The sequence below is a fragment of the Pseudophryne corroboree genome, chromosome 5, assembly GCF_028390025.1.
Source record: "Pseudophryne corroboree isolate aPseCor3 chromosome 5, aPseCor3.hap2, whole genome shotgun sequence".
In the NCBI taxonomy this organism is placed as follows: Eukaryota; Metazoa; Chordata; class Amphibia; order Anura; family Myobatrachidae; genus Pseudophryne; species Pseudophryne corroboree.
Window position 1 is genome coordinate 662,986,988 of NC_086448.1, and position 20,019 is coordinate 663,007,006.

Here is a 20,019-nt window from a genome sequence, read left to right on the forward strand (position 1 = left end):
AAAACGGGCCCGCTGGTACCTGTAGTTCTACTGGAAAAAAAATACCCAAATAAAAACAGGACACAGACACAGCGACAGGAAAAATAAGAATTTACTTACCGATAATTCTATTTCTCGTAGTCCGTAGTGGATGCTGGGGACTCCGTCAGGACCATGGGGAATAGCGGCTCCGCAGGAGACAGGGCACAAAAGTAAAAGCTTTAGGATCAGGTGGTGTGCACTGGCTCCTCCCCCTATGACCCTCCTCCAAGCCTCAGTTAGGATACTGTGCCCGGACGAGCGTACACAATAAGGAAGGATTTTGAATCCCGGGTAAGACTCATACCAGCCACACCAATCACACTGTACAACCTGTGATCTGAACCCAGTTAACAGCATGATAACAGCGGAGCCTCTGAAAAGATGGCTCACAACAATAATAACCCGATTTTTGTAACAATAACTATGTACAAGTATTGCAGACAATCCGCACTTGGGATGGGCGCCCAGCATCCACTACGGACTACGAGAAATAGAATTATCGGTAAGTAAATTCTTATTTTCTCTGACGTCCTAAGTGGATGCTGGGGACTCCGTCAGGACCATGGGGATTATACCAAAGCTCCCAAACGGGCGGGAGAGTGCGGATGACTCTGCAGCACCGAGTGAGAGAACTCCAGGTCCTCCTCAGCCAGGGTGTGCCCCTGACCAAGTAGCAGCTCGGCAAAGTTGTAAAGCCGAGACCCCTCGGGCAGCCGCCCAAGATGAGCCCACCTTCCTTGTGGAATGGGCATTTACATATTTTGGCTGTGGCAGGCCTGCCACAGAATGTGCAAGCTGAATTGTACTACACATCCAACTAGCAATCGTCTGCTTAGAAGCAAGAGCACCCAGTTTGTTGGGTGCATACAGGATAACAGCAAGTCAGTTTTCCTGACTCCAGCCGTCCTGGAAACCTATATTTTCAGGGCCCTGACAACATCTAGCAACTTGGAGTCCTCCAAGTCCCTAGTAGCCGCAGGTACCACAATAAGCTGGTTCAGGTGAAACGCTGACACCACCTTAGAGAGAAACTGGGGACGAGTCCGCAGCTCTGCCCTGTCCGAATGGACAATCAGATATGGGCTTTTGTGAGACAAAGCTGCCAATTCTGACACTCGCCTGGCCGAGGCCAGGGCCAACATCATGGTCACTTTCCATGTGAGATATTTCAAATCCACAGATTTGAGCGGTTTAAACCAATGTGATTTGAGGAATCCCAGAACTACGTTGAGATCCCACAGTGCCACTGGAGGCACAAAAGGGGGTTGTATATGCAGTACTCCCTTGACAAACTTCTGGACTTCAGGAACTGAAGCCAATTCTTTCTGGAAGAAAATTGACAGGGCCGAAATTTGAACCTTAATGGACCCCAATTTGAGGCCCATAGACACTCCTGTTTGCAGGAAATGCAGGAATCGACCGAGTTGATATTTCTTCATGGGGCCTTCCTGGCCTCACACCACGCAACATATTTTCGCCACATGTGGTGATAATGTTGTGCGGTCACCTCCTTCCTGGCTTTGACCAGGGTAGGAATGACCTCTTCCGGAATGCCTTTTTCCCTTAGGATCCGGCGTTCAACCGCCATGCCGTCAAACGCAGCCGCGGTAAGTCTTGGAACAGACATGGTACTTGCTGAAGCAAGTCCCTTCTTAGCGGCAGAGGCCATGAGTCCTCTGTGAGCATCTCTTGAAGTTCCGGGTACCAAGTCCTTCTTGGCCAATCCGGAGCCACGAGTATAGTTCTTACTCCTCTACGTCTTATAATTCTCAGTACCTTAGGTATGAGAAGCAGAGGAGGGAACACATACACCGACTGGTACACCCACGGTGTTACCAGAACGTCCACAGCTATTGCCTGAGGGTCTCTTGACCTGGCGCAACACCTGTCCAGTTTTTTGTTCAGGCGGGACGCCATCATGTCCACCTTTGGTCTTTCCCAACGGTTCACAATCATGTGGAAGACTTCCCGATGAAGTCCCCACTCTCCCGGGTGGAGGTCGTGCTGAGGAAGTCTGCTTCCCAGTTGTCCACTCCCGGAATGAACACTGCTGACAGTGCTATCACATGATTTTCCGCCCAGCGAAGAATCCTTGCAGTTTCTGCCATTGCCCTCCTGCTTCTTGTGCCGCCCTGTCTGTTTACGTGGGCGACTGCCGTGATGTTGTCCCACTGGATCAATACCGGCTGACCTTGAAGCAGAGGTCTTGCTAAGCTTAGAGCATTGTAAATTGCTCTTAGCTCCAGTATATTTATGTGGAGAGAAGTCTCCAGACTTGATCACACTCCCTGGAAACTTTTTCCTTGTGTGACTGCTCCCCAGCCTTTCAGGCTGGCATCCGTGGTCACCAGGACCCAGTCCTGAATGTCGAATCTGTGGCCCTTTAGTAGATGAGCACTCTGCAGCCACCACAGAAGAGACACCCTTGTCCTTGGAGACAGGGTTATCCGCAGATGCATCTGAAGATGCGATCCGGACCATTTTTCCAGCAGATCCCACTGAAAAGTTCTTGCGTGAAATCTGCCGAATGGAATCGCTTCGTAAGAAGCCACCATTTTTCCCAGGACCCTTGTGCAATGATGCACTGACACTTTTCCTGGTTTTAGGAGGTTCCTGACTAGCTCGGATAACTCCCTGGCTTTCTCCTCCGGGAGAAACCCCTTTTTCTGGACTGTGTCCAGAATCATCCCTAGGAACAGCAGACGTGTCGTCGGAGACAGCTGCGATTTTGGAATATTTAGAATCCACCCGTGCTGTCGTAGAACTACTTGAGATAGTGCTACTCCGACCTCCAACTGTTCTCTGGACCTTGCCCTTATCAGGAGATCGTCCAAGTAAGGGATAATTAAGACGCCTTTTCTTTGAAGAAGAATCATCATTTCGGCCATTACCTTGGTAAAGACCCGGGGTGCCGTGGACAATCCAAACGGCAGCGTCTGAAACTGATAGTGACAGTTTTGTACCACGAACCTGAGGTACCCTTGGTGAGAAGGGCAAATTGGGACATGGAGGTAAGCATCCTTGATGTCCAGGGACACCATATAGTCCCCTTCTTCCTGGTTCGCTATCACTGCTCCGAGTGACTCCATCTTGATTTGAACCTTTGTATGTAAATGTTCAAATATTTCAGATTTAGAATAGGTCTCACCGAGCCGTCTGGCTTCAGTACCACAATATAGTGTGGAATAATACCCCTTTCCTTGTTGTAGGAGGGGTACTTTGATTATCACCTGCTGGGAATACAGCTTGTGAATTGTTTCCAATACTGCCTCCCTGTCGGAGGGAGACGTTGGTAAAGCAGACTTCAGGAACCTGCGAGGGGGAGACGTCTCGAATTCCAATCTGTACCCCTGGGATACTACTTGTAGGATCCAGGGGTCCACTTGCGAGTGAGCCCACTGCGCGCTGAAACTCTTGAGACGACCCCCCACCGCACCTGAGTCCGCTTGTACGGCCCCAGCGTCATGCTGAGGACTTGGCAAAAGCGGTGGAGGGCTTCTGTTCCTGGGAATGGGCTGCCTGCTGCAGTCTTCTTCCCTTTCCTCTATCCCTGGGCAGATATGACTGGCCTTTTGCCTGCTTGCCCTTATGGGGACGAAAGGACTGCGGCTGAAAAGACGGTGTCTTTTTCTGCTGAGATGTGACTTGGGGTAAAAAAGGTGGATTTTTCAGCTGTTGCCGTGGCCACCAGGTCCGATGGACCGACCCCAAATAACTTCTCCCCTTTATACGGCAATACTTCCATGTGCCGTTTGGAATCTGCATCACCTGACCACTGTCGTGTCCATAAACATCTTCTGGCAGATATGGACATCGCACTTACTCTTGATGCCAGAGTGCAAATATCCCTCTGTGCATCTCGCATATATAGAAATGCATCCTTTAAATGCTCTATAGTCAATAAAATACTGTCCCTGTCAAGGGTATCAATATTTTCAGTCAGGGAATCCGACCAAGCCACCCCAGCGCTGCACATCCAGGCTGAGGCGATCGCTGGTCGCAGTATAACACCAGTATGTGTGTATATACTTTTTAGGATATTTTCCAGCCTCCTATCAGCTGGCTCCTTGAGGGCGGCCGTATCTGGAGACGGTAACGCCACTTGTTTTGATAAGCGTGTGAGCGCCTTATCCACCCTAAGGGGTGTTTCCCAACGCGCCCTAACTTCTGGCGGGAAAGGGTATAACGCCAATAATTTTCTATCGGGGGAAACCCACGCATCATCACACACTTCATTTAATTTATCTGATTCAGGAAAAACTACAGGTAGTTTTTTCACACCCCACATAATACCCTCTTTTGTGGTACTTGTAGTATCAGAAATATGTAACACCTCCTTCATTGCCCTTAACATGTAACGTGTGGCCCAAATGGAAAATACGTTTGTTTCTTCACCGTCGACACTGGAGTCAGTGTCCGTGTCTGTGTCTGTGTCGACCGACTGAGGTAAATGGGCGTTTTAAAGCCCCTGACGGTGTTTGAGACGCCTGGACAGGTACTAATTGGTTTGCCGGCCGTCTCATGTCGTCAACCGACCTTGCAGCGTGTTGACATTATCACGTAATTCCCTAAATAAGCCATCCATTCCGGTGTCGACTCCCTAGAGAGTGACATCACCATTACAGGCAATTGCTCCGCCTCCTCACCAACATCGTCCTCATACATGTCGACACACACGTACCGACACACAGCACACACACAGGGAATGCTCTGATAGAGGACAGGACCCCACTAGCCCTTTGGGGAGACAGAGGGAGAGTTTGCCAGCACACACCAAAACGCTATATTATACAGGGACAACCTTATATAAGTGTTTTCCCTTATAGCATCTTAATATATAATAATATCGCCAAATAAGTGCCCCCCCTCTCTGTTTTAACCCTGTTTCTGTAGTGCAGTGCAGGGGAGAGCCTGGGAGCCTTCCTAGCAGCGGAGCTGTGTAGGAAAATGGTGCTGTGTGCTGAGGAGAATAGGCCCCGCCCCCTTTTCGGCGGGCTTCTTCTCCCGTTTTTCTGACAACCTGGCAGGGGTTAAATACATCCATATAGCCCCAGGGGCTATATGTGATGTATTTTTAGCCAGCATAGGTACTTTCATTGCTGCCCAGGGCGCCCCCCCAAGCGCCCTGCACCCTCAGTGACCGTTGGTGTGAAGTGTGCTGAGAGCAATGGCGCACAGCTGCAGTGCTGTGCACTACCTCATGAAGACTGAGAAGTCTTCAGCCGCCGATTTCTGGACCTCTTCTTTCTTCAGCATCTGCAAGGGGGTCGGCGGCGCGGCTCCGGTGACCCATCCAGGCTGTACCTGTGATCGTCCCTCTGGAGCTAGTGTCCAGTAGCCTAAGAAGCCAATCCATCCTGCACGCAGGTGAGTTCACTTCTTCTCCCCTAAGTCCCTCGTTGCAGTGAGCCTGTTGCCAGCAGGACTCACTGAAAATAAAAAACCTAACAAAACTTTTACTCTAAGCAGCTCTTTAGGAGAGCCACCTAGATTGCACCCTTCTCGGCCGGGCACAAAAACCTAACTGAGGCTTGGAGGAGGGTCATAGGGGGAGGAGCCAGTGCACACCACCTGATCCTAAAGCTTTTACTTTTGTGCCCTGTCTCCTGCGGAGCCGCTATTCCCCATGGTCCTGACGGAGTCCCCAGCATCCACTTAGGACGTCAGAGAAACTTTATTTCATACGTCGACACACACATACTTACCTATGTTCACACGCCGACATCGGTCCTCTTCTCCAAGTAGAATCCACGGATACCTGAAAAGAAAAGATCAATATACTCACCAGGGTCCAGAGATAAATCCACGTACTTGTTAAAAAAAAAAAAAACGGACACCCGTACCATGCCGGACTGAAAGGGGTCCCATGCTTACACATGGGACCCCTATCCCCGAATGCAAAGAGACCTCTCAGAGTGACAGCTGTCACAGAAAGGTCTCTAAAGCCAATCAGGAAGCGCAACTTCGTTGCGCTCACCTGATTGGCTGTGCGTTGTCTGAGCTGTCAGACAGCGCATCGCACAGCTCCGTCCATTACTTTCAATGGTGGGAACTTAGCGGCTAGCGGTGCGGTCACCCGCCGGTCAGCGGCTGACCGCGGGTAACCCCCGCAGACGGCAAAGTTCTCACCATTGAAAGTAATGGAGAGGCTTTGCGATGCGCTGTCTGACAGCTCAGACAGCGCACAGCCAATCAGGTGAGCGCCACGGAAGTAGCGCTTCCTGATTGGCTGAAGGGACTTCAGTGACAGGAGTCACGTGGTGTCCCGGCATTCGGGGAAAGGGGTCTGATGTGAAAGCATGGGACCCCTTTCAGTCCGGCATGGCACGGGTGTTCGTTTTGTTTTTTTAACAAGTACGTGGATGTATCTCTGGACGTGGATGTACCTCTGGACGCTGGAAGGTGAGTATAATTTTTTTCACAGGTACCCTCGGATCGTCGGAGACCGTGGCAGTCGGCGTGTCAACATAGGTAAGTATGTGTGTGTCGGCAGTGTGTAATAAAGTTTTACGGTCACTGTGTCTGTGTACTGTTTTTATTTGGGTATTTTTTTTCCAGTAGAACTACAGGTACCAGCGGGCCCGTTTTTCTCCTGCATGCTGGTACTTGTGGTTCTCCAAGTACCAGCTTGCGGGGGAGGCTTGCTGGGACTTAGTACTGCTGGAAAAAACAATATTCTTGTCATTTTTCTCAAGGCTATCAGCCTCCCATCCGCAGCCATTGGATGGGGGGGGGACAGCCTCGGGCTTCACCCCTGGCCCTTGGGTGGCTGGGTGGGGGGGACCCCTTGATTGAAGGGGTCCCCACTCCCCCAGGGTACCCCGGCCAGGGGTGACTAGTTGGATATTTAATGCCACGGCCGCAGGGCACTGTATAAAAGTGACCCCCGGCTGTGGCATTATCTGTTCAGCTAGTGGAGCCCGATGCTGGTGTATAAAATACGGGGGACCCCTACTCTTTTTGTCCCCCGTATTTTTTGCAAAAGGCGCAGAGCCCGGTGCTGGTTTTAAAAATACAGGGGATCCCTGCCCAATTTTTCCCCGCATTTTTAGAACCAGGACCAGCTCGAAGAGCCCGAGGCTGGTTATGCTTTGAAGGGGGGACCCCACGCCATTTTTTTTTCTGGTTTTTCCCGTTTTTTTAAATCGCGGCAAAATCCGGCAAATCGGCCGTTTTTCGCCCGCGGGACTGTCGAATCCGTTTTTCATGGAATATGGTGAATTCCGGCAGCCACCTGCCGGAATTCACCTGTCGAATTGTGTCGAATTAAAAAACGGCGATAATTTGCCGCGATTCGCCGTGAATTGCATATACCCCATAAAGGATATGACACAGTGAAGGAGCGCTTCTGCAAATTCAAACTCTTATTGCTCCTGGGATCACTTATTGGATTCGCCTCAAGCAACTACCAACAATATTAGAGATATTTAAGGAATACTTGATCTTACTTAGGAGCAATTACAAACCTACTGTTTCAAACACTTCATTTGAGTAACTGTACTTTATATATGCACATAAGCTTAAGCTATTCTATTAAGCTATTAAGCTATTCTAAGGCTAAAAATGAAACTTATCTTAGTGTGTACACAAACACAGTCTATTACAGAAAATAGATGCTATATTTTAATATGAGGTGTCTTAATATTGTATTTATGTTCTACTTGTCTAAATGTATCAATCCTCCAGATTAATTACTTAACTAAAGAAATAATAAGAATTTACTTACCGATAATTCTATTTCTCGTAGTCCGTAGTGGATGCTGGGGACTCCGTAAGGACCATGGGGAATAGCGGCTCCGCAGGAGACTGGGCACAAAAGTAAAGCTTTAGAACTACCTGGTGTGCACTGGCTCCTCCCCCTATGACCCTCCTCCAAAGCCTCAGTTAGGATACTGTGCCCGGACGAGCGTACACAATAAGGAAGGATTTTGAATCCCGGGTAAGACTCATACCAGCCACACCAATCACACCATATAACTTGTGATCTAAACCCAGTTAACAGCATGATAACAGAGGAGCCTCTAGAAAAGATGGCTCACTACAGCAATAACCCGATTTTTTGGTAACAATAACTATGTACCAGTATTGCAGACAATCCGCACTTGGGATGGGCGCCCAGCATCCACTACGGACTACGAGAAATAGAATTATCGGTAAGTAAATTCTTATTTTCTCTAACGTCCTAAGTGGATGCTGGGGACTCCGTAAGGACCATGGGGATTATACCAAAGCTCCCAAACGGGTGGGAGAGTGTGGATGACTCTGCAGCACCAAATGAGAGAACTCCAGGTCCTCCTCAGCCAGGGTATCAAATTTGTAGAATTTTACAAACGTATTTGCTCCTGACCAAGTAGCTGCTCGGCAAAGTTGTAAAGCCGAGACCCCTCGGGCAGCCGCCCAAGATGAGCCCACCTTCCTTGTGGAATGGGCTTTTACAGATTTTGGCTGTGGCAGGCCTGCCACAGAATGTGCAAGCTGAATTGTACTACAAATCCAACGAGCAATAGTCTGCTTAGAAGCAGGAGCACCCAGCTTGTTGGGTGCATACAAAATAAACAACGAGTCAGATTTTCTGACTCCAGCCGTCCTGGAAACCTATATTTCCAGGGCTCTGACAACGTCTAGCAACTTGGAGTCCTCCAAGTCCCTAGTAGCCGCAGGCACCACAATAGGTTGATTCAGGTGAAACGCTGAAAACCACCTTAGGGAGAAACTGAGGACAAGTCCTCAATTCCGCCCTGTCCGAATGGAAAATCAGATGAGGGCTGTTACAGGATAAAGCCGCCAATTCTGACACGCACCTGGCCCAGGCCAGGGCCAACAGCATGACCACTTTCCATGCGAGATATTTTAACTCCACTTATTTAAGTGGTTCAAACCAATGTGACTTTTGGAACCCAAAAACTACATTTAGATCCCAAGGTGCCACTGGAGGCACAAAAGGAGGCTGTATATACAGTACCCCTTTCACAAACGTCTGAACTTCAGGGACTGAAGCTAGTTCTTTTTGGAAGAAAATTGACAGGGCCGAAATTTTAACCTTAATGGACCCCCATTTCAGGCCCATAGACACTCCTGTTTGCAGGAAATGTAGGAATCGACCTAGTTGAAAATTTCTCCGTCGGGGCCTTACTGGCCTCGCACCACGCAACATATTTTCGCCAAATGCGGTGATAATGTTTTGCGGTTATATCTTTCCTGGCTTTGATCAGGATAGGAATGACTTCATCCGGAATGCCTTTCTCCTTCAGGATCCGGCGTTCAACCGCCATGCCGTCAAACGCAGCCGCGGTAAGTCTTGGAACAGACAGGGTCCTTGCTGGAGCAGGTCCCTTCTTAGAGGTAGAGGCCACGGATCCTCCGTGAGTATCTCTTGAAGTTCCGGTTACCAAGTCCTTCTTGGCCAATCCAGAGCCACGAATATAGTGCTTACTCCTCTCCATCTTATAATTCTCAGTACCTTGGGTATGAGAGGCAGAGGAGGGAACACATACACTGACTGGTACACCCACTGTGTTACCAGAGCGTCCACAACTATTGCCTGAGGGTCCCTTGACCTGGCGCAATACTTGTCGAGTTTTATAAACATGTGGAAGACTTCTGGGTGAAGTCCCCACTCTCCCGGGTGGAGGTCGTGTCTGCTGAGGAAGTCTGCTTCCCAGTTGTCCACTCCCGGAATGAATACTGCTGACAGTGCTATCACATGATTTTCCGCCCAGCGAAGAATCCTTGCAGCTTCTGCCATTGCCCTCCTGCTTCTTGTGTCACCCTGTCTGTTTACGTGGGTGACTGCCGTGATGTTGTCCGAATGGATCAACTCCGGGTGACCTTGAAGCAGAGGTCTTGCTGAGCTTAGAGCATTGTAAATGGCCCTTAGCTTCAGGATATTTATGTGAAGTGATGTCTCCAGGCTTGACCATAAGCTCTGGAAATTCCTTCCCTGTGTGACTGCTCCCCAGCCTCGCAGGCTGGCATCCGTGGTCACCAGGACCCAGTCCTGAATGTGCGGCCCTCTAGAAGATGAGCACTCTGCAACCACCACAGGAGAGACACCCTTGTGCTTGGTGACAGGGTTATCCGCTGATGCATCTGAAGATGCGACCCGGACCATTTGTCCAGCAGGTCCCACTGGAAAGTTCTCGCGTGGAATCTGCCGAATGGGATTGCTTTGTAGGAAGCCACCATTTTTCCCAGAACCATTTCATTGATGTACTGAGACTTGGCTCGGTTATAGGAGGTTCCCGACTAGCTCGGATAACTCCCTGACTTTCTCCTCCGGGAGAAACACCTTTTTCTGGACTGTGTCCAGGATCATCCCTAGGAACAGAAGACGAGTCGTCGGAATCAGCTGCAATTTTGGAATATTGAGAATCCAATCGTGCTGCCGCAACACTACCTGAGATAGTGCTATACCGACCTCCAACTGTTCCCTGGATCTTACCCTTATCAGGGAATCGTCCAAGTAAGGGATAACTAAAATTCCCTTCCTTCGAAGGAGTATCATCATTTCGGCCACTACCTTGGTAAAGACCCGGGGTGCCGTGGACCATCCATACGGCAGCGTCTGAAACGGATAGTGACAGTTCTGTACCATAAACCTGAGGTACCCTTGGTGAGAAGGGTAAATTGGGACATGAAGGTAAGCATCCTTGATGTCCCGAGACATCATGTAGTCCCCTTCTTCCAGGTTCGCAATCACTGCTCTGAGTGACTCAATCTTGAATTTGAACTTCCGTATGTAAGTGTTCAAGATTTTAGATTTAGAATCGGTCTCACCGAGCCGTCCGGCTTCGGTACCACAACAGTGTGGAATAATACCCCGTTCCCTGTTGCAGGAGGGGTACCTTGATTATCACCTGCTGGGAATACAGCTTGTGAATGGCTTCCAAAACTGCCTCCCTGTCAGAAGGAGACATCGGTAAAGCCGACTTTAGGAAACGGCGAGGGGGAGATGTCTCGAATTCCAATTTGTACCCCTGAGATATCACCTGAAGGATCCAGGGGTCTACTTGCGAGTGAGCCCACTGCGCGCTGAAATTCATTGAGACGGGCCCCCACCATGCCTGATTCTGCTTGTAAAGCCCCAGCGTCATACTGAGGGCTTGGCAGAGGCGGGAGAGGGCTTCTGTTCCTGGGAACTGGCTGATTTCTGCAGCCTTTTTCCTCTCCCTCTGTCACGGGGCAGAAATGAGGAACCTTTTGCCCGCTTGCCCACGAAAAGACTGCGCCTGATAATACGGCGTCTTCTTATGTTGAGAGGCGACCTGGGGTACAAATGTGGATTTCCCAGCTGTTGCCGTGGCCACCAGGTCTGAAAGACCGACCCCAAATAACTCCTCCCCTTAATAAGGCAATACTTCCAAATGCCGTTTGGAATCCGCATCACCTGACCACTGTCGTGTCCATAACCCTCTACTGGCAGAAATGGACAACGCACTTAGACTTGATGCCAGTCGGCAAATATTCCGCTGTGCATCACACATATATAGAAATGCATCTTTTAAATGCTCTATAGGCAATAATATACTGTCCCTATCTAGGGTATCAATATTTTCAGTCAGGGAATCCGACCACGCCAACCCAGCACTGCACATCCAGGCGAGGCGATTGCTGGTCGCAGTATAACACCAGTATGTGTGTAAATACATTTTAGGATATCCTCCTGCTTTCTATCAGCAGGATCCTTAAGGGCGGCCATCTCAGGAGAGGGTAGAGCCCTTGTTCTTACAAGCGTGTGAGCGCTTTATCCACCCTAGGGGGTGTTTCCCAACGCACCCTAACCTCTGGCGGGAAAGGATATAATGCCAATAACATTTTAGAAATTATCAGTTGTTATCGGGGGAAACCCACGCATCATCACACACCTCATTTAATTTCTCAGATTCAGGAAAACTACAGGTAGTTTTTCCTCACCGAACATAATACCCCTTTTTGGTGGTACTCGTATTATCAGAAATGTGTAAAACATTTTTCATTGCCTCAATCATGTAACGTGTGGCCCTACAGGAAGTCACATTTGTCTCTTCACCGTCGACACTGGAGTCAGTATCCGTGTCGGCGTCTATATCTGCCATCTGAGGTAACGGGCGCTTTAGAGCCCCTGACGGCCTATGAGACGTCTGGACAGGCACAAGCTGAGTAGCCGGCTGTCTCATGTCAACCACTGTCTTTTATACAGAGCTGACACTGTCACGTAATTCCTAAAACTAAACTTTTCACTAAGCAGCTCAGGAGAGCCACCTAGTGTGCACCCTTCTCGTTCGGGCACAAAAATCTAACTGAGGCTTTGGAGGAGGGTCATAGGGGGAGGAGCCAGTGCACACCAGGTAGTTCTAAAGCTTTACTTTTGTGCCCAGTCTCCTGCGGAGCCGCTATTCCCCATGGTCCTTACGGAGTCCCCAGCATCCACTTAGGACGTTAGAGAAAAAAATGAATCAATGAATTCATACGGATATTACAGAATCATCTCTCAGATTATTCCCCAGCGCAGTATAATTGCTGTTAATTTGGCATATAGAAGACCCAGTAAAACTTTGTGAGAAGCATTTATAAACTACAGTACCACAAGTACAAATGTACTGAGAACTGAAAATAAAAAAGGATGTACTTTGAGCAGCACCTTTCAAAATATGGCAGACTAAACTACATAGTATTTTTTGTATAGCATTGACAAGCTTCTGATACTGATCATCTTTGTTAACATAACAAGTGTAGGTGAACTTTATAAGCATTCTCTTCTTTACTTCTTCTTGAGATACAAGGCACATATAAATAAATACTTACGCAATCTCACAGTTTCAGATTTGTGGTTGTCATTCTTACTTGGTTGCATCAAGGGAGCAAAAGAAACTGCTAAAATGTTTTTGCTTTCCCAAGTATTTTGTCCTGTTCTCTGGATCTGAGTGAGCTGAAGTGAAACAGAACAAGTTGGTTCTATTAAATAAACTTATTTAACCAATTTATAATTGCAGAGTTTCTCCCTCTTCATTACCGCAACAAATTTTCAATTTGCTATACTTTAAAATGGGTTTGGTTCATTAGGTCAACAGTGTCTAGGTAGACCCCAGAAGACAGACATAAGAAAACGTTTGATGATGTATCCTGCCCATAAATCACAAGCACTATTAACAAAATAGGAATACAGAACACTGTTCTTGTTACCTTCAATCTCATAAAGGGTTCAGTCAACATCTGCAAAAGCAAGCCCATAAATTATCACCCAGTACTACCTACTGCTCACTATAAATATATTCAGTCTGTAACAATAAGAGGCTTTTCACAGTAGAAGAATAATGCACAAGTAATGACTTATGCCCATCTACAGTACATGTATAGCACACATTCAAATGCACACAGTAAATAAGTGCACATCAGTTACCCTTGAACACCAGATTGACACACTATCTGACTGGTGCAGTTTCACATATGCAATCTTGGATTGAAAATGAGGCTGTCTCTGTCCTGGAGGATATGGCTAAGATGCAGGGAGGAGCCTGGGCTATGGAGATCCTGGCAGGAGAAGGCAGTGTTAGAGTGAGCAGACTGCCTGGTAAGCTACAAGCTTCTGATGGTGGGACAACTATCTCTGTATCAACGGAAGCCAGGAAAGGCATAGCAATGAGCCAGGACCAGCTGTGAGCGAGTTGCTGCACTGCAGGTAAGTACCGTGATTTGGCAGAGTTAATATCATTCAGTTAGAAATAAAGGGTCCCATTTCTCTCTACACTAAAACCATAGTTGTTCAACTAGTTGGGAGAAATCAAATGCGTATTCTTCAGCAAGTTGGAATGGCATGAAATGGCAGATTAACGTTTTGCTCCCACAAACTACCCGCTTATAGGGGGTGATTTAGACCTGATCGTAGCTGTGCTAAATTTAGCACAGCTACAATCATCCACACTGACATGCGGGGGGAGGGGGGGCGCCCAGCACAGGGCTAGTCTGCCCCACGTCAGGCCCGGCCCCACCGCACAAGTACAAAAGCATCGCACAGCGGCGATGCTTTTGTACTTGAAGAGTAACTCCCTGCCAGCGCAACTCCTGCGTGCTGGCCGGGAGTTACTCGTCGTTGTGATGGTCGCAGCGGCTGCGTGTGACATCATGCAGCTGCTGCGCCCCGCCTGCCGCACGGTCCAGCCACGCCTGCTTTGGCCGGACTGCGCCCACAAAATGGTGGCCAAACACTGCCGTGCTGCCCCCTCACGCCTCTGACTGTCAATCAGGCAGAGGCTATCGCTGGGCTATGACAGCCGTCAGCTGTCTGGCATGGGCCGGTGCATGCGCACTTCTGACCTGATCGCTGCGATGAACGGCAGCGTGCTATCAGTTCAGAATGACCCCCATAGTACCAAGTCACTAACTAGTTGGAAGGTTGGAACAAAATCATTCTAATTTGTGGTAAGCTTTAGTTTACTATAACCAAGACCTGTCTGACTTTAATATTGCTCAGTGACACTGACCATGTTCCAGGACTCCGTTCCCCAACTACACGTGGCTTGCACCATTTCTTTAAGTCTGTTCTCATTTGACTATAGAATTCTTTATATTATTTCTCTGTCTTCTTCTCAGTGGTGTCCCTGAATACATAATCTCTGAGTTCATCATCCTCTCCTCCTAGCATTCACAATAATTATATTGCTAATATGTACATTTTACAAGGTAAAAGAGCTGTAATTGGTTTAATTGCATTATGTATGAACACTGAAGACAGCATGAAGAGTAAACAAGGTATCACCTGGTCTTCAATAGGCATTACTAATAGCCCACCGATTTTCAGTAAAATTTTCATGTAGTTTTCATGGTCTTTCTGTACGCCAGCACCACAATAAATCCGGTCGTACTGTGGACTGTCTGATGCTATCTCCAAACAATTACCAACTACAAAAGCCGGCTCACAAAATTCAAATCTAAAATAATAAAAAAAAAAATTATATCGCATTTGACAAATTAAAAAGTACAATCTTAGAGCTAAAGAAAACGTTAACCTCAGACAAAAAAAAACCTTTGCCCACTAGAGTATACCGCTAATGGTAATTATACAAACTGCTATCACTGTGCAGCCAACATTTGTAGAATGATTTACATTGTGGAATTTAATCCAGCTGATGCTGAGCAGACAGAATATCATCTTTGGGCATGTGTTTTGAATGCATACACGTCAACCTTACAAATAAAGGGGAGTAGCTAACAAATTAATGATTTTTGCAAAATTATTTGCAAAATTATTAAAAATAAAAAACTAAGAAATCACATGTACATAAATATTCACAGCCTTTGCGATGAAGCTCAAAATTGAACTCGGGTGCATCCTGTTTCCACTGATCATCCTTGAGACGGTCTTGCAGCTTAATTGGAGTCCACCTGTGGTAAATTCAGTTGTTTGGACATGATTTGGATAGGCACACACCTATAAGGTCCCACACTTGACAGTGCATGTCTGAGCACAAACCAATCACGAAGTCAAAGGAATGGTCTGTAGACTTCAGAGACAGGATTGTCTTGAGGCACAAATCTGGGGAAGGGTACAGAAAAATATCTGCTGCTTTGACGGTCCCAATGAGCATAGTGGCCTCCATCATCCGTAAATGGAAGAAGTTCGGAACCACCAGGGCTCTTCCGAGAGCTCGCCGGCCATCTAAATTGAGGGATCGGGGGAGAAGGGCCTTATTCAGGGAGGTGACCAAGAATCCGATGGTCACTCTGTCAGAGCTACAGCATTCCTTTGTGGAGAGAGGAGAACCTTCCAGAAGGACAACCATCTCTGCATCAATCCACCAATCAGGCCTGTATGGTAGAGTGGCCAGATGGAGGCCACTCCTTCGTAAAAAAGCTCATGGAAGCCCGTCTGGAGTTTGCCAAAATGCACCTGAAGGACTCTCAGACCATGAGAAACAAAATTCTCTGGTCTGATGAGACGAAGATTGAACTCTTTGGCGTGAATGCCAGGCGTCATGTTTGGAGGAAACCAGGCACTGGCTCATCACTAGGCCAATACCATCCCTACAGTGAAGCATGGTGGTGGCAGCATCATGCTGTGGGGATTATTTTCAGTGGCAGGAACTGGGAGACTAGTCAGGATAGAGGGAAAGATGAATGCAGCAATGTACACAGACATCTTGGATGAAAACCTGCTGCAGAGTGCTGTTGACCTCAGACTGGGGCAACGATTCATCTTTCAGCAGGACAACGACCCTAAGCACACAGCCATAATATCAAAGGAGTGGCTTCAGGACAACTCTGAATGTGCTTCAGTGGCCCAGCCAAAGCTTAGACTTGAATCTGATTAAACATCTCTGGAGGGATCTGAAAATGGCTGTGCACCGACGCTTCTCATCCAACCTGATGGAGCTTGAGAGGAACAAAAAAAACAAAAGAACAGGATTGTCTTTTTTGTTGGCGCACTTAAAGAGAAAGAAATATTTAATATCCGTATAAGTATTATTTCTTTCAACTTTAACTTTTATTCCATGTTTTCTAAAATGTCCTGTTTTGTGTAATATAGACATACATATACAAAAAAAATTAATTAATAAAAGTAATAATTAAAATGTTGTTTGGGCTCAGTGTGTTATTCCTTCAATATAATTAGTTATTTAATGTTATAACGGTATACATGTTTGATGGATCATATCCTTCCCATCATGAAATGATTTGATGGGAAGGATATGAGCCATCAAACATATAATATGATTTTACTTACCGATAAATCTATTTCTCGTAGTCCGTAGTGGATGCTGGGACTCCGTAAGGACCATGGGGAATAGCGGCTCCGCAGGAGACAGGGCACAAAATAAAAGCTTAAGGATCAGGTGGTGTGCACTGGCTCCTCCCCTTATGACCCTCCTCCAAGCCTCAGTTAGGATACTGTGCCCGGACGAGCGTACATAATAAGGAAGGATATTGAATCCCGGGTAAGACTCATACCAGCCACACCAATCACACCGTACAACTTGTGATCTGAACCCAGTTAACAGTATGATAAACGCAAGGGAGCCTCTGAAAAGATGGCTCACAACAATAATAACCCGAATTTTTGTAACAATAACTATGTACAAGTATTGCAGACAATCCGCACTAGGGATGGGCGCCCAGCATCCACTACGGACTACGAGAAATAGATTTATCGGTAAGTAAAATCTTATTTTCTCTGACGTCCTAGTGGATGCTGGGACTCCGTAAGGACCATGGGGATTATACCAAAGCTCCCAAACGGGCGGGAGAGTGCGGATGACTCTGCAGCACCGAATGAGAGAACTCCAGGTCCTCCTCAGCCAGGGTATCAAATTTGTAGAATTTAGCAAACGTGTTTGCCCCTGACCAAGTAGCTGCTCGGCAAAGTTGTAAAGCCGAGACCCCTCGGGCAGCCGCCCAAGATGAGCCCACTTTCCTTGTGGAATGGGCTTTTATTGATTTTGGCTGTGGCAGGCCTGCCACAGAATGTGCAAGCTGAATTGTACTACAAATCCAACGAGCAATCGTCTGCTTAGAAGCAGGGGCACCCAGCTTGTTGGGTGCATACAGGATAAACAGCGAGTCAGATTTTCTGACTCCAGCCGTCCTGGAAACATATATTTTTAAGGCCCTGACAACGTCAAGCAACTTAGAGTCCTCTAAGTCCCTGGTAGCCGCAGGTACCACAATAGGTTGGTTCATGTGAAATGCAGAAACCACCTTAGGTAGAAATTGAGGACGAGTCCTCAATTCCGCCCTGTCAGAATGAAAAATTAAGTAAGGGCTTTTATATGATAAAGCCGCCAATTCTGACACACGCCTGGCTGAAGCCAAGGCTAACAGCATCGACACCTTCCATGTGAGATATTTCAAGTCCACAGTGGAAAGTGGTTCAAACCAATGTGACTTTAGAAAACTCAACACCACGTTGAGATCCCAAGGTGCCACTGGAGGCACAAAAAGGAGGCTGTATGTGCAGCACCCCTTTTACAAATGTCTGAACTTCAGGTACTGAAGCCAGTTCTTTCTGGAAGAAAATCGACAGGGCCGAAATTTGAACCTTAATGGACCCTAATTTTAGGCCCATAGACAGTCCTGTTTGCAGGAAATGAAGGAAACGACCCAGTTGAAATTCCTCTGTAGGGGCCCTCTTGGCCTCACACCACGCAACATATTTACGCCAAATGCGGTGATAATGTTTTGCGGTTACGTCCTTCCTGGCTTTGACCAGAGTAGGAATGACTTCTTCTGGAATGCCTTTTTCCCTCAGGATCCGGCGTTCAACCGCCATGCCGTCAAACGCAGTCGCGGTAAGTCTTGGAACAGACAAGGCCCCAGCAGTAGCAGGTCCTTTCTTAGAGGTAGAGGCCACGGTTCGTCCGTGAGCATCTCTTGAAGTTCCGGGTACCAAGTCCTTCTTGGCCAATCCGGGACCACGAGTATAGTTCTTACTCCTCTCCTTCTTATGATTCTCAGTACTTTTGGTATGAGAGGCAGAGGAGGGAACACATACACTGACTGGTACACCCACGGCGTTACCAGAGCGTCCACTGCTATTGCCTGAGGGTCCCTTGACCTGGCGCAATATCTGTCCAGTTTTTTGTTTAGACGTGACGCCATCATGTCCACCTTTGGTTTTTCCCAACGGTTTACAATCAGGTGGAAGACTTCTGGGTGAAGTCCCCACTCTCCCGGGTGAAGGTCGTGTCTGCTGAGGAAGTCTGCTTCCCAGTTGTCCACTCCCGGAATGAAAACTGCTGACAGTGCTATCACATGATTTTCCGCCCAGCGAAGAATCCTTGCAGCTTCTGCCATTGCCCTCCTGCTTCTCGTGCCGCCCTGTCTGTTTACGTGGGCGACTGACGTGATGTTGTCCGATTGGATCAACACCGCCTGACCCTGAAGCAGAGGTTTTGCTTGACTTAGGGCATTGTAAATGGCCCTTAGTTACAGAATGTTTATATGAAGAGATGTTTCCATGCTTGACCACAGGCCCTGGAAATTCCTTCCCTGTGTGACTGCTCCCCAGCCTCTCAGGCTGGCATCCGTGGTTACCAGGATCCAATCCTGAATGCCAAATCTGCGGCCCTCTAGTAGATGAGCACTCTGCAGCCACCACAGGAGAGACACCCTTGTCCTTGGCGACAGGGTTATCCGCTGATGCATCTGCAGATGCGATCCGGACCATTTGTCCAGTAGATCCCACTGAAATGTTCTTGCATGGAATCTTCCGAATGGAATCGCTTCGTAAGAAGCCACCATTTTTCCCAGGACCCTCGTGCACTGATGCACTGAGACCTGGCCTGGTTTTAGGAGGTACCTGACTAGCTCGGATAACTCCCTGGCCTTCTCCTCCGGGAGAAACACCTTCTTCTGGACTGTGTCCAGAATCATTCCTAGGAACAGTAGACGTGTCGTTGGAATCAGCTGCGATTTTGGAATATTTAGAATCCACCCGTGCTGACGTAACACTACCTGAGATAGTGCTACTCAGACTTCTAACTGTTCCCTGGATCTTGCCCTTATCAGGAGATCGTCCAAGTAAGGGATAATTAAAATGCCTTTTCTTCGTAGAAGAATCATCATTTCGGCCATTACCTTGGTAAAGACCCGAGGTGCCGTGGACAATCCAAACGGCAGCGTCTGAAACTGATAATGACAGTTTTGTACTACAAACCTGAGGTACCCTTGGTGAGAAGGGTATATTGGGACGTGGAGATAAGCATCTTTGATGTCCAGAGACACCATATAGTCCCCTTCTTCCAGGTTCGCTATCACTGCTCTGAGTGACTCCATCTTGAATTTGAACCTTTTTATGTAAGTGTTCAAGGATTTCAGATTTAAAATTGGTCTCACCGAGCCGTCCGGCTTCGGTACCACAAACAGCGTGGAATAATACCCCTTTCCTTGTTGCAGGAGGGGTACCTTGATTATCACCTGCTGGGAATACAGCTTGTGAATGGCTTCCAAAACTGCCTCCCTGTCGGAGGGAGACTTTGGTAAAGCAGACTTCAGGAACCGACGAGGGGGAAACGCCTCGAATTCCAG

The 20,019-nt window shown here is 47.8% G+C and overlaps 1 protein-coding gene across 1 annotated transcript in view; it reads right to left on the reverse strand.

The window, feature by feature from the left end:
• The window catches only part of PCMTD1 (protein-L-isoaspartate (D-aspartate) O-methyltransferase domain containing 1), a 101,305-nt gene that overhangs the window by 6,345 nt on the left and 74,941 nt on the right, over window positions 1–20,019 (reverse strand). The window contains exons 4-5 of the mRNA XM_063923705.1: window positions 14,756–14,927; window positions 12,805–12,928 (exon numbers count right to left, since the gene is read on the reverse strand). Coding sequence (XP_063779775.1) covers window positions 12,805–12,928; window positions 14,756–14,927 — 296 coding nt within the window. The remainder of the gene's footprint in view (window positions 1–12,804; window positions 12,929–14,755; window positions 14,928–20,019) is intronic.